This window comes from Ornithorhynchus anatinus, chromosome 20, assembly GCF_004115215.2.
Source record: "Ornithorhynchus anatinus isolate Pmale09 chromosome 20, mOrnAna1.pri.v4, whole genome shotgun sequence".
NCBI lineage: Eukaryota > Metazoa > Chordata > Mammalia > Monotremata > Ornithorhynchidae > Ornithorhynchus > Ornithorhynchus anatinus.
Genome location: NC_041747.1, coordinates 19,212,545 through 19,236,597, shown reverse-complemented (window position 1 = coordinate 19,236,597; position 24,053 = coordinate 19,212,545). Strand labels below are relative to the sequence as shown.

Sequence of the window (24,053 nt, the reverse complement as noted above, 5' to 3'; positions counted from 1 at the left end):
CTCTACCTTGAGCCCGATTATACACAGCTCATCTTAAAATTGAAGACAGTGATATGCCATCATAATCGCCGTTTTTCCCCTCCTGGGAATTCCTGTCCTGAACACTGGGCAACAGACAGTAGAAAGTTTATCTCCTATAGAACCTTTTACAGAGGAATGATGAGTCCTAACTGTTGTTTGGTGGTTGAAATTTTCATTTTAAATTATGTTAACTCTTTCCGTCGGTAGTGCACTTTTCATTTATTACAGGATTTCTGTAAGGAAAAATATGAGCTTTTAGCCATCCGTGCATTGAAGCACTTCAAAATAAGCCATTTTTATTGTTGCAAAGAATTTCTCTAAAACAAATTTAAGGTGGGGTCAGATATCAGAATCCTCCCTCACTCACCATGCGTTTTGTTAGTCTGTACGTCTTCTCCTCTTGTCTCCCTTTTTCACTAGACCTATTTTTCCCGAAAGGGTTATTGTGGCTGGGTCCCTTAGAAGATTAGCTCCTTTTATTATCTTGTCATCGTGATGTGATCTTTTCTGAATAATTTACATGGGTTAGCTGTTCTGGGAGAAGGTGGAGAATGAATGCTAAATAATAAAATGAATATAATTGCAAGTGAGAACCGCTGCTGTGAACACTCTGAGTAAGCATCAGGAAATTCTTCAGCAAGCTGTGCCGTGTTCGAACAAAGGACTGGAACCCTATATTTGTGGCAAACAGAAATGTCTCAGTGAGCAATTTTATCGAAGGAATTCTGCCGGTAATTCCTGAGGGCCTCAAATATTTGTTCCCTTTTAGACGCTGCATTATCCTTTCCAGCTGACACAGTCTGTCCTTAGGTATTTATTAATAATAATTGTAGTATCTGTTATACGCGTGTTATCTGCCAAGTACCGATGATGATGATAGTACCTGTTAAGTGCCTACTTTGTGTCAAGCACTGTTCTAAGTGCTGGGGTAGCTACGACATAAGCCAGTTGGATATAGTCGCGGTCCCACATGGGGCTCAAAGTCTTAATCACCATTTTCCAGATGAGGTAACTGAGGCCAAGAGAAGTGAAGTGACGTGTCCAAGGTCACACAGCAGACAAATGGCAGAGCTGGGATTAGAACCCACAACCTTCTGGCTCCCAGCCCCATTGCTCTATCCACTAGGCCATGCTGCTTCTACTTTATTTTTTCATTTCGTTTTTGAGTTACTGGTGGATTCACTAACAAGTTTATTATCTTGTCCAGAGGCCGCAACACCGGGTTGATGGGAGATGCAATCAATCAGTGTGATTTATTGAGCCCTTACTATGGGCAGAGCACTGTACTAAGTGCTTGGGAGAGAACAGTACAACAGAGATGGCAGACGGGTTCCCTGCCCACAACGAGATTACAGTCTTGTGTGGGAGACAGACGTGGGACAACCTGATGACCCTGTATCTCCCCCAGCGCTTAGAACAGTGCTCGGCACATAGTAAGCGCTTAACGGATACCAACATTATTATTAATATAGATAAATCAGTCTGAAAGTCACGAGTTTGGGTATAGCGGATGGCCATTCGTTAAATGGCCGCCCGTAGTAATCCGACCACAGCGTGTTCAAATCGAAGGACATCTCTTTCTACTCATAACCTGAATCATTAATGACGTCTCAACGGGATCTCGTTTTCAGCCCCAGGAGTTCTGAGCTCGCTGCCAGAGAAACGCTATTCCTCTGAACCCAGATTTTGGGGGGGAAAGGTAAATTCCTGTCGTAGTTCTGATTCAGAGCATCAACTGTTCAGGCGAGGGGTGAGAAGGAGGGGGCTATCTTCCCCTCGGGGCTGGCCCTGAAAGAGCAACACGCTGAGCTTCTCTGATATTATCTTTGCCCCCGGCCCCCTCAGCTCTTTGGAAGGCCTGACTGTCCGGCTGGCTCTCCCCGACCCTCGGAGCCAGAACGAGGTTGGAGGTGAAGCAAAGATTTTTGGGTTTTGGTGGGGTTTTTTTAAATTTATTTTTTGCAGGGGAGCGTTTAGGGCATTTAAGTGCTTACTGTGTGCCAAGCACTGGGTTCCAATTCCAACCCCACCGCCGGCCTGCTGTGTGACCTTGGGCAAGTCGCTCAACTTCTCTCAGTTCCCTCATCTGCAAAATGAGGATTCAATACCTGTTCTCCCTCCTACTTAGGCTGTGAACCCCATGTGGGACCTGATTGTTTTATGTCGATCCCAGGGCTTAGTACAGTTCTGGAAACACAGTGAGCATTAAATACCACAGTTATTATTATTATGCTGAAAGCTCACATGGGCAGGGAACATGTTTACTAATTCTCTTGTGCTGTACTCTTCCAAGTGCTTTGTGAGGGTCTCTGTACAAAGTAAGCACTCAATAAATAGCATTGATTTAATCACTTCTCGGGCCCCAAGAGGACTCTGTTTCCAGCAGTGAATCAATAGTATTTATTGAGCGCTTACTATGTGCAGAGCACTGTACTAAGCGCTTGGAATGTACAAATCGGCAACAGATAGAGACAGTTCCTGCCCACTGACGGGCTCACAGTGACACGTTCCCACCGCGAGCTTGTTTTCTAGAGGAAAGCATGCTAGTTCATATATAGACAGATAAATGTATCTACATTTGGGAAGCAGCGTGGCTCAGTGGAAAGAGCCCGGGCTTCGGAGTCAGAGGTCATGAGTTCGACTCCCGGCTCTGCCACTCGCCAGCTGTGTGACTGTGGGAGAGTCACTTCACTTCTCTGGCCTCAGTTCCCTCATCTGTAAAATGGGGATTAACTCACGTGGGACAACCTGATTACCCTGTATCCACCCCAGCGCTTAGAACAGTGCTCTGCACGTAGTAAGAGCTTAATACCAACATTATTATTATTATTACATCTCTCTCTATATAGATATATATATCACATAACAGACCATGTATGTTGAGAAATCGATTCACATTTATGGAGACCTTACTCTGTGCAGATACAATAAAATTAGTTGACGCAACCCCTTTCCTCAAGGAACTCACGGTGTAACTGGGGAGAAACTAAAATAAATTTCAGGTAGGCGGGAAGCAGCTGAGTTTAAAGCTTCTTGCATAACTGCTGTGTGGAGAGGAAGTTCTTTATGCGGAGGCCTGTTGTGTGAAAGCCCTAGGCAGGGCAGGCAGGAGAAGGGAAAACTTCTTCCAAGAACGATGTTGTGGTTTTGTAAAATTCCTCCTCTAAAGGACATGCCCTCCTGGATAGCTAGACTCATCTAAGTTAAAAAGCCGCTAACCTGAGTCCCATGAAGAGCACAGAACAAATTTGACTGCAGAAATAGTGGTTGACAAGCTTTAGGATACTTTATAATAATGTGGGTATTTGTTAAGCGCTTACTATGTGCAGAGCACTGTTCTAAGCGCTGGGGCGGATACAGGGTAATCGGGTTGTCCCCCGTGGGGCTCCCAGTTAATCCCCATTTTCCAGCTGAGGGAACTGAGGCCCAGAGAAGTGAAGTGACTTGCCCACCGTCACACACAGCTGACAAGCGGCCGAGGCAGGATTCGAACCCGCGAACTCTGACTCCCAAGCCCGGGCTCCTTCCACTGAGCCTAGCGTTAGAGGCTTCCGGCTGAGGACTTCCCAGCTGATTGCGCATACAAATTTTGCTCACCTTGGCAGGTTCTGCCCCTTTTTTGACTGTGCATTTGAAGACAGAGTCCAAGGAGCAGCAGGGTCAGCTCAAATCGTGGGCTATTTGCTTTTCATCCCTTACTTCGGGATCGTGTACGCGAGTGTAGGTTTGTGTGTGTGAGAGCGAGGGAGGGAGGGAGAGAGAGGTAACCGGTTCCCTCTCTCTACATGTTACACGCACTTGAATCTGCGGCCTTTGGGCATTTGGTATTTGCCCACCCTCAGTCCCACAGCACTTTTTTTATGCTATTTATAAAGCGCTTCTAGGCACTGTACTAAGCACTGGAGTAGATATAAGATAATCAGGTTGGACTCAGTCCCTGGCCCACGTAGGACTCATATTCTCAATCCCCGTTTTACAGATGAGGTAACCGAACCACAGAAGAAGTGTCTTGGCCAAAGTCACCCAGCAAGTATGCGGTGGAGGGAGGATTGGAACCCAGATCCTCTGACTTGCAGGCCCATGTTCTTTCCTCCCTTCTCTCCCCCCGCCCCCAGCCCTTCTTCCTTCTCCCCCACCATCTCTGCTGCCGTCAGGACCATTGGAGAGGGGATACAACTCACCGTTTCTGGGCACAACTCCCCCCAACCCCCTTGCTATCTCATGGCAGGTTCATTTCTGTTCGGGGATAATAATGATAATAACGTTGGTATTTGTTAAGCGCTTACTATGTGCAGAGCACTGTTCTAAGCACCGGGGGAGAGATACAGGGTCATCAGGTTGTCCCACGTGAGGCTCACAGTCTTTATCCCCATTTTCCAGATGAGGGAACTGAGGCCCAGAGAAGTGAAGCGACTCGCCCACGGTCACACAGCTGACAAGCGGCAGAGCCGGGTTTCGAACCCATGATCTCTGACTCCCAAGCCCGTGCTCTTTCCACTGAGCCACGCTGCTTCTCCCTGAGCCATCCCCACTGCTGCCAGCCTCCATGCCACCTGGGTGAAAGGAGGCGATGGCAGCCAGCGGTCGCAACTGGTGCCACCTGATCCTGCCCGAACCGAACTTTCTGAGTCACTCCTGGGAGTGTCTGGAAAATCTATTTCCAGTCATACTGGAAACTCCCGGGCAGCACGGTGACAGCAACCTATCAGTGGCATTTATTGAGCACTCACTGTGGGCACCCGGTGCTTGTAGTAATAATAATAACGATGCTAATAATTTTGATGGTACTTATTAAGCCCCTACTATGTGCCAGGCACTATTAATAATAATGTTGGCATTTGTTAAGCGCTTACTATGTGCAGAGCACTGTTCTAAGCGCTGGGGTAGACACGGGGTATCAGGTTGTCCCACGTGGGGCTCGCAGTCTTAATCCCCATTTTACAGATGAGGCAACTGAAGCACAGAGAAGTGAAGTGACTTGCCCACAGTCCCACAGCTGACAAGTGGCAGAGCTGGGATTCGAACTCATGAGCCCTGACTCCAAAGCCCGTGCTCTTTCCACTGAGCCACGCTGCTTCTCTTCTAAGCGCTGAGGTGCATACAAGCTAAGCAGGTTGGACACAGTCCATGTCCCACTTGGGGCTCACAGTCCTAATCCCCATTTTCCAGATGAGGTAACTGAGGGCCAGAGAAGTGAAGTGACTCGCCTATGGTCACGCAGCAGACAAGGAGGCGGGACTAGAACCCTAGTCCCTCTGACTCTGAGGCCTGTGCTCTGGTCCCCTGTTTGTTAGGATTGGTTCTGTGTCGTGCACTGAGGTACAGTCAGTAAAATCAGATCAGACACAGTCCCTGCCCCACACTGGCCTTCCAGTCTCAGGGGTAAACAGAAAAATACTTAATCCCCAAGGTACAGATGAGGAAACTGAGGCCCAGAAAAGTCGAGTGACTCACCCACGGTCACACAACAGGTAAGTGGCAGAGCTGGGACTGGAATCCCAAACTCCTGGCTCCCACACTTGTGCTCTTTTCACTAGGCCACTCTGGGCCACTGGTGAAAAAAAGGAGAAGACTGGTTATTTTCTCTGTTTCTTTTCTTCCTCCCTAATGCCGTTCCCCCATCTCGTCCACCGTGGTTGTCAGGTACTCTTCCAACCACTGTACCTGAAAATAGCAGTCCCCGCGGCGATCCTCACTCATCTGAGGGGAGAAACAAAGCCCCCCAAAATCACGGCTGTCCCAACTAAGGAGGGACACCAGATCACCTTCCCTTACTGCTAATAAGAAACTTATAGATTCTGCAGAGTTGGCTGCGGGGTGTTATTTTGTTCCTCCGAATGGTCATGAGTTTTGGCCCATGAAAATTCTTACGTAAGAGTGTGGAAGAAAAAGAAATGTTTGGAAAAATCATCATCCACTAGGGAGTTACTCCAAGGACTTGTTTCACTGCGTTTCTTATAGGTGGGGGCGTTTTCCACATTCTTGTCCGGTGTTTTATATTTGGCTCTTTTTTTTTTTTTGACAGAATGCTGATCCAGATGTTCCTATTTTTTTACTGTAAATTCCTGTGGCGCTGTCTGAAATTTGTAGTGAGGAAACTAACGGGCCGATGTGAACTGCAGAGGATCTGTTACAACACCAAGCCCGGAGCCAGCAGAACCATGAAAATAGGTGAGTGAGTATGCCAGAAAAGAAAAGGTAATCCAAACCTAGGCCCCATTAGAGGGGGTACACGATGTTTTGTTCTGTTGTGTTGCATTTTGAAGCACTAGCTTTAGTTCAGGTAAATGGAGAAGCAGTGGAACGAGCACAGGGCTGGGATTCGGAGGACCTGGATTCTAATCCTGATTCCACCACTTTTCTGCCATGTGACTTTGGGCAAGTCCCTTAACTTCTCCATGCCTGAGTTACCTTGTCTGTAAAATGGGGATTGTCTGTGAGCCCCATGTGGGACAGGGACTCCGTCCAACCTGTGTATCTTTTATCTACCCCAGCGCTAGTACAATGCCTAGAATATAGTAAGCGCTTAATAAATACCGTTAAAACTGGAATATGTGATTAGACTTGGGAGTCAATTGATTTGCCAAAAGCATATTTTAATTATTGTCTCCACAGAATCATCGCTCAGAGGTTCAAAAAATAAGGTGAGTCCAATTTTAATATTTAATTTTCCTGACATCTCTTCTCTCTGGGGTTTGTCTGCAACATCAAAATATGAAATTATAAGAAACAATGGTTTGCTAGTCCTGGCGCAGCACCAAAGTGACTGTTTTCTCACCTCACACCACTCACTGGTGTGAACTGTATCAAAATAGAGCGTCTGTGATCCTGGTGGTGTTGCTAGGCGGATTGAAAATATCCAGAGCAACAGTTTGGGAAAGCTGGCAAACACTTCTTTACAGTGTTCCTGTTTACGGAGTTTTAACATATCTCCCATGTCTACAGGCTACCAAAATCCTACCTCAAAAGAGGCAAAATTAATTCTCAGAGTGCATGATTTTTCACACATTGACCAGCCAAGTGGAGGACAAATGGCTAAACAAATTGCTATCTGGTGACGAGTTTTTTCTTCTACTACAGAATCTCTACATATTAAAAACGTTTCTCGTTAATTGAGCATTTTGCCTAAGTATTAAGCAGGCACAATTTTTTTTGACGTGTAACATAACCTATCCTGGGAGACAGGGGATAAACGGCATAATGTGTTTTACTGATTATTCCTCAATCTCCGATCTATTTTTTCTTTTTCAGCTCAGTATTTACATGTTCTCGATAGTTTTATCCGATGCCCTAATGTAGAAATATCAACATTTTGTTAATATCAACATATTGTGTTTATCGATGTGTGTCTATTATAAATTACTCTTCCCACCTTCAAAGCCTAAAGGCAGGCACATCTCCTCTAAGAGGCCTTCCCAGTCTAACCACCACTTTTCCTCATCTCCCTCTCCCCTCTGCATCACCCTGACTTGCTCCCTTTGCTCTTCCCCCCTCCCAGTCCCACAGCACTTATGTAAATATCTGTAATTTTATTGATTCGTATTGATGTCTGTCTCCTCCACTCTAGACTGTAAACTCGTCGGGGGCAGGGAATATGACTGTTTATTGGTGTATTGTAGTCTCCCAAGCTCTTAGTACAATATTCTGCACACACTAAGCACTCAATAGATACAATTGAATTGAATGAATGGAGTTCAGTTAACTCCGGTAACTGAATAAGACTCTTGTTTTTTGGAACACATCCCATGCATACGATTTTAACACACATTAATGCATCTTACTTCAATGCGAGGATGAAATTAAATTCTTATTTTATGTCTTAAAGCCGATATTGTATTTAGAATGCCATTTTCCAGTGGGTCTTACAGAAGGGATAGGAAAGATGAGACCAGAGAAGAAACAGGAGAGGAAGAGAAGGAAAAAAGGGAGGTAGGGAATGAGAGGAAGAAAGAAGAATGGGGAGGAAAGGAAGAGAGAGAGAGGGAGGGGGGACGAGATGCAGAGAGAGAAGAAAAGAGAACCAGAGAGAGAAAAGATATGTGTGTATGTGTGTATTTGTCTCAGGAAATCATCCCACGGTCCGAGAGGTTGAACTGGAAAGCTCCAGTCTGGAAGAAGCATCCTTTGTCTCCTCCTGTTTCGACCGCTCAGCTCCTTTACCCTTGAGACCTCCACTCCCCACTGGACCCCCCCAAATCTTGCCAACTTCCTTAGGCTCCCTCTCGTTCCATTCTGGAAGCAATACTGTTTCCTCCGGGGTGGGAGTGACATCATATTTCCCTCTATTCCTCACTTTCCGCAGTTACCAACCGGGGACAATGTACTCTGGGGCCAATTTAGGAGAAACTTTTCTACTGACATTAGCACTAATAAGAGAAGCCGGGTGAGGAGGAGACGGGGGATTTGGTGAGGTCAGAGTTCCTGATTCTCTAGGTGCCCCTCCCTGATAAAAATGAGGACAATAAGCTGGTTGTGGGCAGGGAGTATGTCTACCGACTCTGTTGAATTATACTCTCCCAAGCACTTATTTGCTCTGCACACAGTAAGCGCTCAATAAATACCACTGATTGATTGGTTGATTGATCTAATGAGGCTGGGGCATGCCCCCCCATGCCTGGCCCATCTCAACACCACCGGTGGCCGCTAATGGTGTCAGTGAATGGGAAATGAGCAGGGCAGGGGTGAGGTAGGGGGGCAGTTCGCTGTTGGGAGAGGGGGTAAGTCACACGAAAGGGTGGAGGGGCGTGCGTAGGGAGCGGGGCGACAGCAGCACCTTCTTTGTGAGGATGCTGGAAACCCATATGGTTCCCAGGCTGGAGGGCATCATGTGTGGCCAGAAGAGGGTAAGGAGGGGGGCTGTCATCTTGGCTTCCCCTCAGCCCCCGTCTCGATTCAGTGAGGTGAGGAAGGGCAGGGAGAGACCAGCTACTTTTTGCCCCAAAAGCTCTGAAGATGAAGCTAATGATAATAATAATATTGCTATTTAAGCGTTAACTATGTGCCAAGCGCTGGGCTGTCCATCCTTGTGGGATTTCTTAAAATTAAGGAACTTGGGCCTGACTTCCTAATCCTTGGGGGGAAGTGACAGAGACTGCCATGACCACCCCAATAAGAGACCATATATGTGTGAAATGTGATGTCACAACTCACAACTTATATTTTATGGCAACGGGAAGAAGCAGGAGAGGAATACTGAAACAAAAACCTGCTGGGAAATTTAAAGACTTATTTTACAGAACTTTTATAAGAATTCAAAACATGATGATAAACATCAACCCGGAAAAAATAATCAAGTTTATGACATTTAAGTAGATTTGGTAGAAAATCTTTTCCTGGTAAAAATATAACTGTACCATGGCATGATAGCTTCAGACCCTTTAGTCATATGAAGAGGTTCATAAAAAGCTGCTATTATTATTTTCTCAGTTAATTTGCAAAACATACTAATTGATTTTGTCCACATTTCAGCTTTTGCAAACTTCAGTCAGTGTTCACCCTGATGCTATTGAAAAGACTATAGATGACATCATGGAACTAAAAAAAATTAATCCTGACATAAATCCACAGTAAGAGTTTGGTTACTATATCAGAAATGTTTTAAATGGTTTGCATGTTTTGGTTCACACATCTTAGGGTGTAAGTTCTTTCATTTAAATATGCTGAAGTCTAAAATGGTTGCCTGCGGTGATTTTGACACATGAAGAATTTTCAGAGTTAAATATATTGACTTACTGACTTATACATATTTCATTTATGTGGATTACCACCCATAGTAGCAGTCTGATGATTGCATTTTGATGATTGATGCTTCTCTTTTGGTAATTTATTGAGTTAGATTTCCTGCATTAAAATAAGTGAGAACATTTCATAGACACTCTTGGTTTCTTTTAACCGTTAAAGGTCCCTTAGAAACAGAAAAAGTGTTATGCATCACACTGAGGATTATGATATGTGTCATGTCTATATTTTACTGTAGTAAAGAGTGCATTTTGAGTCTTCTTCCATAAACAGGTTGTTCAAGAAACTCAAAGATTTGAGTTTCTATCGAGTAAAGCATAGAGGTGTGAGATTAGGAGATTGGTTTCGGAGTAATAGTTACTGTTCTTATTATGTTATTTGATAAGCACCCTCTACCTGCCAAATTCTTCATTAAGATTATCCTATCGGACACAGTCCCTATCCCATAGGGTTTTTATCATCCAAAATGGGGTGAGAGCGGACATTTTATCTCATTTTTCAAGATGATACCCATTCTCCTCCGAAGCATAAAATGAGTGTGCCGAAGATCACTTAAAAGAAGCACTTGACTTTCAATCATGAAATAACTTTTAAACGGAACTTTGGAACAGGCCAGATGGGGGAACAAAAACAAATTTCGGAGGTCGTTGAGTCATAACCGTTCAGTGTGTCTTTCAAGAGCAGTTCTCTTGTAATTGCTGCCAGAAGGGAAAGTCTTTCTTAGAAGTGCACGCTGTCAAAATGATCATTTCAGTCCCTGATGAGCGGTTGGTGAAAAGCGCTCTCTGTAATAGGCGTTTTTGTGTGAGGAGATAATCAAGACATTATCTTTCATGGGGCTCTTGGTAAAATTCCATTTGGAGCTATTGTACTCTCCTTGGTATCTATTGCAGTCTTCTATTTCAAATAATTATATTATTCTTCCTTAATAACCAGCCCTAAAAGAGGGGGGGATAAATTCGTTTGACTGTGATTTGGCAGAAAGACTTTTTCATATATGACTTCCTGAAGGAATGATCGGTGTTATTTACCGAGTGCTTTCTGAGTGTAGAGCACTGTACTGAACGCTTGGGAGAATACAATAGACTTGGTAGACACCATCCCTGCCCTGCTTACCAGTCTTTTATTTTAATTCATTCAATAGTACTTATTGAGCGCTTCCTCTGTGCAGAGCACTGAACTAAGCGCTTGGAATGTACAATTTGGCAACAGATAGAGACCATCCCTGCCCAATGACGGATTCAGTCTAATTGGGGGAGACAGATGGCAGAGCAAAAGAGAACGAAACAAAAACGATTGTTATAGCTGAATCGTAGTGAAATTATCATACGTTTTGCAATTCTCCAAACAATTCTACCACTGGTATAAAAATAAAAAACCCTACCAAGGAACGTTGAGTGGGAAACTGCCAGGAAGGTGCCAAGATATCTTCCTTACGATGCATTAAAAATACCAGTTTTCTGCCTAAATTGAATGCAGATAAAGAGTACACAGGCTCGGGAGTCAAAAGGTCATGATTTCGATTCCCAGCTCCACCACTCGTCTGCTGTGTGTCCCTGGGCGAGTCACTTGGCTTCTCTGGGCCTCAGATATCACATCTGTAAAATGGGGATTGAGATTGAGCCGCACGTGGGACAAGGACTGTGTCCAACTCAATTTGCTTGTATCCACCCCCGCGTTTAGTTCAGTGCCTGACACATAGTAATCACTTCATAAATACCGTTATTATTATTATTATTATTGTTGAAGTCATTACTAATGCCTGAAAACAGCACTATTCCTGTACATGGACCTGCTGCAGGTCCATTTTCCTTTTTTTTCCCCCTCTCTTCTTATTTTTTGTTCACTCAGGTTGGGAATCTCTCTTCAGGCTTGTCTTCTGCAAATTGTGGGATACAGAAACCTTGTTGCCGAGGTTGAAAGACTCCGTAGGGAACCATATGATTCAGATAATCCTCTACATGAAGAAATGCTTTTAAAGGTTAGTTCTTCAGCTATTTTTTGTGCTGTTTTACCTGAAGTCTCCTTTCATTACCTCTTGTTTTTCTCCTGGTTAAAATAGTAGAAAATAATTTGAATATCCAGTTTGAGGTGGTTGTTTTTGCTTTCTTCCATACTTCTCAAAATTTAGGTTCAGCCCTCTGATCGATTTTATGAGAAACTGGTATCGGTCATCTCACTAAACTCTGACATTTGGCTCTAGTATAGACCAGTTTAGACCAAATATCCCAGGAGCACTTAATGCTGGCAAAAGAATTAAAGTTGCCAAATAGCATCTGGGGATTTTCATTTATGATGTTTAATACCCATCAAAGAAGATGGGGTTGGTTTCTACTTAAGTAATAGACCCCTTGGGAAATTCCCTTTAGATCTTAATGGTAATTATTTATTCATGTTACTAGAAGGATATTATGAGAGAGAGAATAAAGATTCTATCTCGTGCGTTCGAACCCTTGGAAGCCTACTATAGTACTTTTCTTCAGAATGAAGAGGAACTGGAAAATACTTAATAATATATGCTTTTCTTGTGGGCTATGAAAAATGAATAGAACTCTAATAGAAAGTACTAAAATTTGAGTTTTAAAGCCCAGTGATTTCCTAAAGGAGTGTGAAGCGTCGATATCTGTAACATCTCACTTTCAAAAATGCTCTCAGTCAATTAATGGCATTTATTGAGTGTTTACTGTGTGTATTAAGCCCTTGGGAAAGTACAGTATAAAAGAGCCGGCAGACACGTTCCCTGCCTTAGTAAGAATATGCCCATTGCAATCAATCGATCAGTAATATTTATTAAGGACTTTCTATGTGCAGAGCACTGTATTAAGCACTTGGGTGAGTACAGTGCAATAGAATTAACAAACACGATCCCTGACCGTAATAAATCCAGAGGGGGAGACAGACATTAATATAATTATGTACATATTTTAAAATTACAAATTCTATAAGTACCATATCCCCAAAACACCAGGAATTCATGGCAGGGGCAAATAAATATGGCATTTTTGATTCTTTAATTGTCTTAAATTTGTCTAATTGGAAGAATCAATAGGGAACAATAGGCTCACAAAGATTTATTCTGCAATATTTGAATATGCCTATCATAAAGGATGAACCTTAACGTGTGAAAATGTGGAAAGGCCTGAAATTTGCACATTAGTCTTGTCAGCTAGTGATAAATTCACTAGGAGATGTATCATATCTGAACGTACAGGTGTAGGTATATGTGAAAGACAGAAAGACTTTTTCACTTTTTCATAGAAAGACCTTTCATATATGAAAGGAAGGAATGATCGGTGTTTTTTACCGAGTGCTTTCTGAGTGTAGAGCACTGTGCTGAACGCTTGGGAGAATACAATAGACTTGGTAGACATGATCCCTGCCCTGTTTACCAGTCTTTTTTTTTAATTCATTCAATAGTATTGCCCAGAATATCTATATTGATCTACAACCTTTTCTGAGTAATTATTTTCAGAAGTTGGGATTGTGAATTCAAATTAGTCAGTTTTTCATGATTTTCATCATTTTAGAACCTCTAGTAAATAGTCCTATACAAGAGGAAGAAACCAACTGAGCCAGACATGGATCATCTGTGAATTTGAAATATCACGCTATCTCCCTTTGCCATCGATGAATGAGAATTAGCTGGATTGATAATTAGTACTATTTATTTGATCCTAAGAAGCCAGTTAAAAAGAAACTATGGACCCAAAGATTTGCTTCAAGATGTTGCAAAGAAATATGTTCTCGTGCGCATACCGACTCTGTTAAGTAACAAGTAACGTTTTTCTCGTTTTCAGTTGTGGAAATTCTTGAAGCCCAATACTCCTTTGGAAGCTCGAATTTCTAAGCAGTGGTGTGAAATTGGTTTCCAAGGTGATGATCCTAAAACGGATTTTCGAGGGATGGGTCTACTGGGATTATATAATCTGGAGTAAGTATATGGAAGAATGCCGGCCCGTTGAAGTGAAAGGCTGGTGTAGCGTTTGCTCTGTGGAACAACCTGGGATACAGTAATTTAAGTGTCCTAAATTCTCACGTTGCTGAGACGAAAGACACTTTTAATCCTAAAGAGTGTCGTTTTGCAGAAACTGGCTTTTTACACCGATTATCTCTGTTAAAACTGTCGGTGAGGAGCTTTGGCTATTATGAAGCTTGCTTAGAGCATTGAGGAATTTTAATTCCAGTAAGTAGATGCGGGGAGGCTAACTTTTCAGGGGAGAAATTGGGAAGGTTGATGCTCTTGGAGGGGGTGAGGTCTTAAGGGTCAAGGAAGAAGGGAGAAGTGGAAAAGAGAAGAGGAAGGAAGGTGAGGTAAAAAGGGGAAGGAAAAGGTTGCCACTCCGCCTCCTGCTCCTCTCCTCTTCATTCTCCACCGCCGCCTTTCTGATACTCACTGGGTTGGGCACGGGGGTTCTTCTCTATGAGCCCCATGTGGGACGGGGCCTGAGTCTGACCTAATTATCTTTTATCTACCCCAGCGCTTAGTCCAATGCTTGGCACATAGTAAGCACTTAACAAAAACCACCATTCTCATGGAAGCTCTGTGAGAACTAGATGTTTCCATCCGGACAACCTTGGGCTCCACCGGAGTCAGGCCACAGAGCTTCATAGCCACAGAGGTCTGCGGCCCTCTGGGCCACCCGAGTGCTGGGTGACCTTGGCAAGTCATTTCACTTCCCTGTGTCTCAGTTACCTCACCTGTAAAATGGGGATTGAGACTGCGAGCCCCACATGGGACAGGGACCGTGTCCAACCCGATTGGCTTGTATCCACGCCGGCACTTAATAGAGTGCCTGGCCCATATTAAGCACTTAAACAAATATCAGAATTATTATTTTTATTGCCACTTCTGGGCCAGGATATGGGCCCCCCCCCCCCCCGGTCCCCGCTCCCCCAACCCTTATCCGGCCACACAACAACCGAGCTCCGGTTACGTGGCATCTTCTTTGATTCCGAGTGTCCAGTTTCCAACCCGTCGAGTTTTAATCAGAGGCCTTCCGGGGGAAGTGTTTGGAACCCGAATTAGCACTTGCTGGGTGCAGACCACTGTACTGAGCGCTTGCAAAAGTACGATATAACAGCAAGTACAATATAACAGTACAGTATAACGGAACATGGGCAAACGTAATAGATACATTCCCGTGTCTGCTGTGTGACCTTGAACAAGGCACTTCTCTGGGCCTCAGTTCCTTCATCTGTAAAATGGGGATTAAGACGGGGGGGGCCTATGACCTGATTAGTCATAGCTATCCCAAGGCTTAGTACAGTGTCTGGCACATAATAAGCCTTAACAAATACCAGGGAGAAAAACGGAAATGGCCTCAACATCAGTGACTTTTCAATTGTAGGTATTTTGCGGAGCGGGATTCTGCGGCAGCCCAGCAAGTCCTCTCTGATTCTCTTCATCCGAGATACAGGTAACTTTGAAGATGAAAATGACTTGGCATTCACATCACCGCGTTGATTACATCTATAAGCTTGTACGTACCGTTTAGCTATCTAAAATTATCCTGCCGGATCGTCCGCTACATCAATCAGTTGGAATCTGCGAAGCCCCGAGAGGAGTCTGGCTTACAGACCAGAGGGGGAGGCTGACATTATTATAAATAAATAAATGCCAGATTTGCCAGAGGGTGGGGTGAATACTGAGTGCCCCAAGGGCACAGATTTAAGTGTACCCACTATTTCTGATTTGTCCAAAGTAAGTTTTTGGAATGAGGGGTGGGGTTTATGTGATGTCCAGGGAGTGGTCTGTCCTAAACCAAGGCGATGTCTCAGAAGATGAATATAGGAGGAGAGAAAAACAAGACCTAAAGAAAGTAGCCTGGCATAGGGAACAGGGTGGAGGAATAGAGGGAGAAGAAAGGAATCCCTCCTGCAGTTGGTTTTATTTGGTTTTAATCCATTTTTTTCTAATTTTTTTAAGTTATTTGCAGTTTCATTTACCTTTGTTTAATCCTCTTTTTGTCTTTTACATTGAAGGGAGGTCACTAAACAGGAGATGAGGTACTTCTACTTTGCTTTGTTTTCTTTTCATTGATATTTCCAACATTTTACTTGCAGTAAGGGTGGAAACCATAAAAAAAAAAAATCAGGCAACACCTTCAGCGAAGCAAATGTTCTCCTATTTCTTACTCATTCATCTGTTAGAATCAGGCTTCATTTCAGTCACAGGGAAACGGGCTTGTGGCACGAAGAATGAGAGAAAGGTGCAGGTTTCTTTGCAGGGCTTTGATTCAAAGTTGGGCGATATCTTTTTCAAACTCATCTAAATGACTCTCTCTCCTACTGCCCTCTTTCTATGTGGTCTTCTGGAGTTAGATATTAGCCTCCGGTTGGCAGGGAATGTGTCTACCAACTCTGGGGTATTGTACTCTCTCAAACGCTTAGTACAGTGCTCTGCACACAGTAAGCACTCAATAAATGCCATTGATTGAATTCAGGCAGGCCTGAATTTCTCCAAGAAATGATGATGATTTTATTTACTGCACTTCCCCAGAGTGGTCATTTAAATACAATAATTTGCAGCCAGATATCTGTGTCTGTCAATAAGATGACGGGTTACGTAGATTCGGCGATTGTTACCTTTATAAGACATCCCATGGTTTTCCCTCCACAGAACTTTAAGATTTGCCTGACTGCTTGCTTGACAACAATCATGCTTGTTAAACAAAACATTCATTTATACTCTTCTCCCCTAAATGGAGGTATCTCTCCTGTTAATAAGCAGTATTTATTGAGTCACTTGCAGTGTACCAGAATCCAAATAAAGTAAATGGCATGGTCCCTACCGTTAAGGAATCTTCCCTTCTCAAATGACCTACTGTTAATTTCTTCAAAGGTTGTCCCAAACTCCCAAACTTCACATCAGTCAGTCGTATTTATTGAGCACTTACTCTGTGCAGAGCACTATACTAAGCACTTGACAGAGTACAGCATAAAAATAGACTCATTTCCCACCCACAATGAGCTTACAGTCTGGGTGGGGGGAGGATAGACATTAATATAAAAGTCTATACATTAATATAATGTAATAAATTACAGATATTTACATAAGTACCGTGGGGCTGGGATATCCCTCTAGACCGTAAGCTCACTGTGGGCAGGGAATGGGTCGACCAACTCTGTTCTGTTGCACTCTCCGAAGTGCTTAGTACAGAGATCTGCGTGCAATAAGCGTTCAATAAAAGAAGCATTCAATAAATAGAAGCAGCGTGGCTCAGTGGAAAGAGCCCGGGCTTTGGAGTCAGAGGTCATGGGTTCGAATCCCGGCTCTGCCACTTGTCAGCTGTGGGACCGTGGGCAAGTCACTTCACTTCTCTGCGCCTCAGTTACCTCATCTGTAAAATGGGGATGAAGACTGTGAGCCCCACGTGGGACGACCTGATTTCCCTGTGTCTGCCCCAGCGCTTAGAACAGTGCTCTGCACATAGTAAGCGCTTAACAAATACCAACATTATTATTAAATGCCATTTATTAATTCCTTGACCCAAAAAAGTCTCCAATTCCTATCGCTTCTGACATCACGGAGACCTCAACAGCTGTGAAGAAGGGTGGGCGGGATTATCAGCCGGTCAATCAACAGTATTCGGTGAGTGCTCACCGTGTGCAGAACACGGTGCGAAGCACTCGGGAGAACGCAGTACGACAGAGTTGATAGATATGATCCCTGCCCGCGGGGAGTTTGCAGTCTAGAGAGGGATTACTGGGAAAGAGAGATAGGAAAGAGATATTACCTTCCCTTGGCCACTTTCCCACCGATCAGTTGACCTTGCGGTTCTGATCTCCAACCTCGACAAGCATAACCTAAGAGGTGTTCCTTCAGCACTTAGCATTTAGAGCAATAGAAAAGCCCGTCAGGATTAGACCGGGCCAGAGTTACCGCCTCGAGGAGGGTGAAATATGAGTGTCTGGAAACCGATTCACCAGAATTGCCTCAAGTAGTTAACATTAATTATCTTCATCTGGCAAGAGAACCTGTATCAATAAGAAATCTGAATTTTATTTTGCCAGCAAAATCACCAAAGCAGAATGGGAAAAGAAAAGATTCGATAAAGCAATCGGGTATGTATGTGATTTGTTGGTGCAAGATCCATTTCAAGTCATTCAGATAGAACATATTTCTCTGTTTTACGATTCTTACGGGCATTATTCCTTGGGAATTTATCCTGTTCTTGCTAGTGATAGAGGAGCGTGTTTTGTGCGTGAGAGGATATATCTGGAGATTTGATTTTTTTTTTTTAAAAGACCTCTCATATAAAACACATGGGCAAGATTCACCTTGCCGACTGTCAGAAAAGAAAGCAGTTGGGATTTATTTTAGTAAACAAATAAATCAGACCTCGAACTATTTGAAACGAGCTGTTGAAGTTTTCATTTTGGGGGAAGAGGGGCAGGGGGGAAGCAAACAGTGATTTCAATCCCCTGAGAATAGGGTCATTTTGAGCCCACAACTTTCAGCGGTCGCTAACTATTTTGGCAGGAGATTGCCATTTTTATAGGTTACCTCGGCCCCTGCTGTCCATCTGACAGAAATCTTGTCAATTTCCCTTTTCGCAGGTACTCTTTTGCCATAGTGGGCATCAACATAACCGACCTTACCTATAACCTGCTGGTAAGCGGAGCCCTGAAGACCCATTTCTACAACGTTGCCCCTGAAGCCCCAACGTTGTCCCATTTTCAGCAAACCTTCTGTAAGTTCTTTTTATTTTTTAAAATGTCTATTGTGCTTAGCGGTGTAAGTTCGATGTGGCTTGGCCTTTGTTTTTTTTAAAAAAGCTTTTCTCCTCGCGGCATCCATAAGGACACACGACTATGGGCCAGGATTGGTTGGGCTTGAATGAATGAGGTAATGCTCCTTCCAGTCTTGGAAACGCTCAGGATGGCATGATTATTTCCAACTAATGATAATCGTGGAATCTGTTACGCACTTAACTACGTGCCAAGCACTGTGCAAGTTACGAGAAGTTCAAGTCCGGGCTCACAGTCACAGCGAGAGGGAGAACAGGGATTTCATTCTCGTATTATCGATGAGGGACTGAGGCAAAGAGAAATTAAATAAGTTGCCCAAGGCTATACAGAGCAAGGAACGGGCAGAACCGGGAATAGAACCCAGATCCCCTGATTCCCAGGCCCGTGGTCTTTCAATTAGTCAATGATGCTTCTCTCTGTTCAGCCAGAATGTGTTTTTACTGTCTGCGGGTGAGAACTTTGTTAGGGAATTATGGACTTGTTTGTCTGACAGTAAAAGCCTTTTTGGATATGAAGTACTGGGGTGTGAAAAGGCTGGATTTAAAGCACCCATCACCTTAGGGATACTAGATTTTGGGGGGACTCCATCATGTGACACCTGATACGATGGGATGATGTCATGCCACCAGGCTGCCCATCACAGCGCTGGGTCACACAACACCTGTCCTTCGTCCCCCCTCCCCCTTCTGACTCTTTGCCCCTAATAATGAAGGTGTCTGTTAAGCTCTTACTGTGTCGCACACTGTTCTAAGTGCCGGGATCATCAAATCATCAGGTTGGATACAGTCCCTGTCCCACATGGGGCTCACGGTCTTAATCTCCGTTTTCCAGGCGAGGTAACTGAAGCCCAGAGAAGTGACTCGCCCAAGGTCACACAGCAGACAAGTGGCAGAGCCGGGATTAGAATCCATGTCCTTCTGACTCCCAGGCCTGTGCTCTTAACCGCCAGGCCAGGCTGCTGCTTCTGAGAGAGGATAGGAGACCCAGCCCAGCCCCTTCCACCCCCGCGGATCTCATAGCAGGTAGCCGTCCCTCCAACTCCCCGGGGCCGGGCGCCCGGCTCCCACCCCTTGTCCTTGTCCTGAGCTCCGTCACTGGCCAGTTTTCAAAATGAAGATTGCCCACGCTCCCTGGTGGGACACCGGACTAGACGACCACGGTAAGCAGAGTTGGCAGCCGTCCACAAGTTCCTGGGCGGTCAGAAAAACAGCCAGAGATGGGAGGTGACCACTTGGGAAACTGTTTCCACTGGGTGTAAATTCACGCATTCATTCAGTCGTATTTATTGAGGGTTTACTGTGTGCTAAGCGCTTGGGAGAGGACAATGTAACAGCAAACAGACGCATTCCCTTCCCACGGTGAGATTGGGAGGCATCACCCTGGGGTAGCACCAGGGGGAATCACCTTTGATCTGCACCACCGCCCGGTGGCTGCCCCATTGGAGCTCATTCATTCACTCAATAGTATTTATTGAGCGTTTACTATGTGCAGAGCACTGTACTAAGCGCCTGGAGTGTACAAATCGGCAACAGATAGAGACAGTCCCTGCCCTCTGACTCGCCCGCTCCCCGACCGCACAGGGCGAACGTGGTGGCCCGGACATCGGCGGAACCACTACTCTATTTCTCAGAAAGAGGAGGGAGGGCCCTAACTCCCTGACCCTAACAGCCCAACCTGGCCGAACAGCAGCCACAGCGGAGGAGAAGTGTGGAAACACCCAGACATCACAGCTAGAGGCTCACTCAGAGGAGAGAGTTTCATCACTAAAACGATTGAACTTCAGGAGAGGAAAAAGAGAAAGGAGAGGGGTGGAGAATTAGTTCATTGAGTGAGTGCTTCTTGTATGCGACATTTGGGAGAGTGTAATAGAAGACAGTCGCAAATGCCCTCTTACCTTTTCGTTCCTTCTCCCCTCTTTTCCTCCTCCTTTGTGTTTTCTCCTCTTTCTCCCCTTTCCTCTTATTGTTAGACTTAATTCCTCATGGAGTCACCACTCTCCTCTTTAGGGGTTGCAAAAATTACGCCCAAAGTGAAGCAATTATGTGAATCAAAATTGTATTACGAGAACACTGAGTAAACAAGGCACTATACTACAAAAACTGCACTGAAACTAAAACTCCAATTAGAGCCTAAATAGATCTACATTAAAAACAGTGGGAGTTTAGGAGGAAAAAAAGTGGAAGAAAAATACTATTCCCGTAGTTTAAAATAAGTAGCGGGAAATAATAGCCCAGAAACTGGGGAAGAACAGCTTTAGGGAAAGACGATACATGCATGAAAATAGAAAAAAATTGAATTCCTCGTTAAAACGATTTATCATCCTGCCTGTTTCTCACTGTTAACAAGCATAAGTTCACTGTTTGGCCATAAGGAATCTTGCATAATTATGAAGGGAGATGGGAAATATGTTCACAGGGACAACCTCCTTCTTTCTGTCCTCTTTCTTTCTTCCCCAACAACAATCGGACAGTGTCCTAAACTAGGTCAGGGCAAAATTCAACATGTCTTTCTGAGGTAAAACCAAGTTTAAAAAGTGCCTGTAATTTGGGATTTGCCGGGAAGAAGGGAGAAGGGGGAATAAAGAAGTTGAATCCCAAGAAATGATATTCTGAACAAAACGGAAAATCCATTTCTGAGGGTGGAGTTGAGGAGTTTATGGGTTTTCAGTTGCCGATTCTAAAATCTAGGGGTTTTTTTTGTTTGTTTCTCTGAATGGTACCTAAGTGCCATAAATGCCAGACACTGGGGTCTTGTCTTGTCTTATGCTGTCGGGTCATCTCCGACCCATAGCGACTCCGTAGACGCATCTCTCCCCGAACGCCCCACTCTCCATCTGCAATCGTTCTGACAGTGGATGCCTAGAGTTTTCTCGGTAAAAACACGGAAGTGGTTTACTATTATTTTCTTCCACACGGTAAACTTGAGTCCAGGTTTACCCTGCCTCTTTTAAGAGAAAAACAAATGGTATTTGGTAAAGGTTTACTACGTGTCAAGCGGTTTTAAACACTGGGGTAGATACAAGCACAGGGAGGAGGATTTAATCCCCATTTTACAGATGAGGTAACTGAGATATCCACCCCAGCACTCAGTACTATGCTTGACCCACAGTAAGCACTTAAATATTATCATCATTATTATTATTAGCAAGACAGTAACGGTTTTTTTTACCACTTGCATATGAATTACAACTGTATAAATAAAATATGGAACAAAATGAAGGAGTTCTTTTATCAGGTATTTTTAATTGGCCTCTTGAGAGCTTTTGAAAATTAGCTAATCCTTTTACAGATACCCTTTTTAAGCCACAAGGATAATTGATTCGGAACAAAGGATTGATAATGATGGATTCTTATTAGCAATTATGCAACTCAGTGGCTGTCAACGCGCTTCATTTTTTTATTGCCTTTAAATGGCTTGTCCGAACGTGTTGGTTTCATTTGTCCAAGTGTAATTCAACAGTTCACTCCAGTAAATGTCGAGAGAGAATAGTTCTGAGTGGGATGATTTGGAACCATCGGGCCATTATGTTAATTTTAAAATGAGGGAAGCTTTTGTGGTGTTTCTAGAAACCTACTTCCCAGTAATTTTGGTCTTTTCAACACTGCTCCTAATGTAATCCAGCTGGTAGGAATGATCAAATCGGTGCATCCGTCTGGTAAAATGTAAATTGGAATAACCGGGCTAGTTCTCACATCAGTGAAACAATAATATATGGTCATTAACTTTGTTTCCCTTTCGGCACGTGGGGAGATTTTGAAATCAGATGAATGGAAATAGACGATTTCTGGGTCTCTCTCACTTAATGCTTCTCGTATCGTCCTCGGCAGGCTATCTGATGCATGAGTTTCATAAATTTTGGATCGAAGAGGATCCCTTGGACATAATGGAGTTCAATCGTGTGCGGGAGAAATTCCACAAGCGGATCTTAAAACAGCTCCAAAATCCAGACATGGCACTGTGCCCCCACTTTGCTGCCTCAGAGGGTTTAATCAACATGTAATGCCCGATTTTCACTTTGCCGGGAAATACTTGGATCACCGCCTTTCCGTTGTGTTAGATCCCTGCTTAGGTCACGACTCCCCTCTTGAATGAACGCAGCAATCGTATGCATGCTTTCTCATGCTGTTTCTCCATCTATCTCATCATAAGCACCAGATCCCCAAATCCTACCGTTTCCAGGGGACCGTGGCATTATGCAGTGTTACATCCTGAACTGACGCCAGGTATGAAGAGAGTTTTCTATTTTTTTAAACATTTCTCCCCCCATAAGTCAACATTAAAGAACTGTATTTCTCTAGCTGCATTTTGTATATGTGAAATAATCAGCTGAATCTTGTACTGTGAAAGCCTTTTAACTTATTGACACGTTGGATGACGGCTGGCATTTCAAGCCAAGTCACAGCTCAGAGCTTATTGCCACGAAGTATGTACCTTTAATATGCTCCAGGCCACCACACGATAAGCCAAACTGTTCCCCTTGCAAGCATATAGTTGCGCTTCATGAAAATGTAATGAAACTTACGAGATACAAATTTCTGTAGAAACGTCTGTTTCCAATAAGGCAGAATTGCACTGGACTTCCATCATCTCTGTAAATTTCACGGTCTTGTGACTATCAGGTGATTTTTTCATCCATTATAGCATTCACGGTGATGGAATACTTGAAAAGAAATATCCTTTTTCCAAAGGTTACCAAGATCTGATGGCTTTACTGCCCAAGAGACAGCTCAGGCCTCATCCAAGCTGGTTCTGCTGGTTGAATTGGGCCGGTTGAAAGTGAGAACAGTTTTTCTTGTCAGCGGGTGGCATGAATTAACAAGTTGCATGGGAATGAGCTACGGGGAGGAAGTAAAAGAGCGTGCCCTCCTTTGGCACTTCTTGGCGATTGCAATTCAGTTTAAACTCGCAACAAGGAGAAAAGTGTTTCAAAGACTTTGGAAAAAGATCCACATAGTCCAAAACTGCCATTAAAAAGAAATAGGATAAGGTCCAATTTTAAAAAAAAAACAAGTACGTTTGGAATTATGAGTGGGTAGTCTGTTGAACTGTTGAACCATGGCATTTCACACCCATGGTATTTTTTTTATCTTCTATCAATTTTAGTATCATTAGAGGTTTATGTAATCACATGCATTCTAAGATGAATTTTGAGTATTGCCCAATTTATTGTCAATTATCCAATAAATTATCACTCTAAAGAGCCGTGTAATGGATTTTATTTCTGACATCTATCCTTCGGGTACCTGTGAATACTGGCGTGTCCGTGTGTTTAGCCATTATCATGTCAAATGAAAGTTGGTGCTAATTAGAAATTAGGTCACGACCAAATAAATACAGCGGCATTATTGTAAAGATAGCTCTTTTTAGTTTAACAGCGATTAAGCCCAGGCTGCATTTTGAAGCAGGAAAACTAGGAGAGGAGTTCAGCATTCGCTGCTAAGCAGTTCTCCTTTTCTAGCATTATGCAAACAGCAGATTTCACGTGGACCGAAACTGATACTTTCTGAGCATCTGCTGTGTAGATTCAGCTGACGGAGGACTAG

General features: G+C 43.8%; 1 protein-coding gene across 4 annotated transcripts in view; it reads left to right on the top strand.

Moving 5' to 3' along the window:
• The window catches only part of ELMOD1 (ELMO domain containing 1), a 48,166-nt gene extending 24,456 nt beyond the window's left edge, over positions 1-23,710 (top strand). For 3 of the 4 annotated variants that reach the window (XM_029048180.2, XM_029048183.2, XM_029048184.2), the window contains 10 exons: positions 6,047-6,192; positions 6,637-6,665; positions 9,490-9,587; positions 11,611-11,740; positions 13,557-13,690; positions 15,108-15,176; positions 15,742-15,765; positions 17,773-17,823; positions 18,319-18,452; positions 22,338-23,710. In XM_029048180.2, coding sequence (XP_028904013.1) covers positions 6,047-6,192; positions 6,637-6,665; positions 9,490-9,587; positions 11,611-11,740; positions 13,557-13,690; positions 15,108-15,176; positions 15,742-15,765; positions 17,773-17,823; positions 18,319-18,452; positions 22,338-22,510 — 988 coding nt within the window. In that variant the 3' untranslated portion in view covers positions 22,511-23,710. The remainder of the gene's footprint in view (positions 1-6,046; positions 6,193-6,636; positions 6,666-9,489; positions 9,588-11,610; positions 11,741-13,556; positions 13,691-15,107; positions 15,177-15,741; positions 15,766-17,772; positions 17,824-18,318; positions 18,453-22,337) is intronic. The other variant, XM_029048182.2, reaches the window with a different exon arrangement.
• The last annotated feature ends 343 nt before the right edge of the window (positions 23,711-24,053 follow it).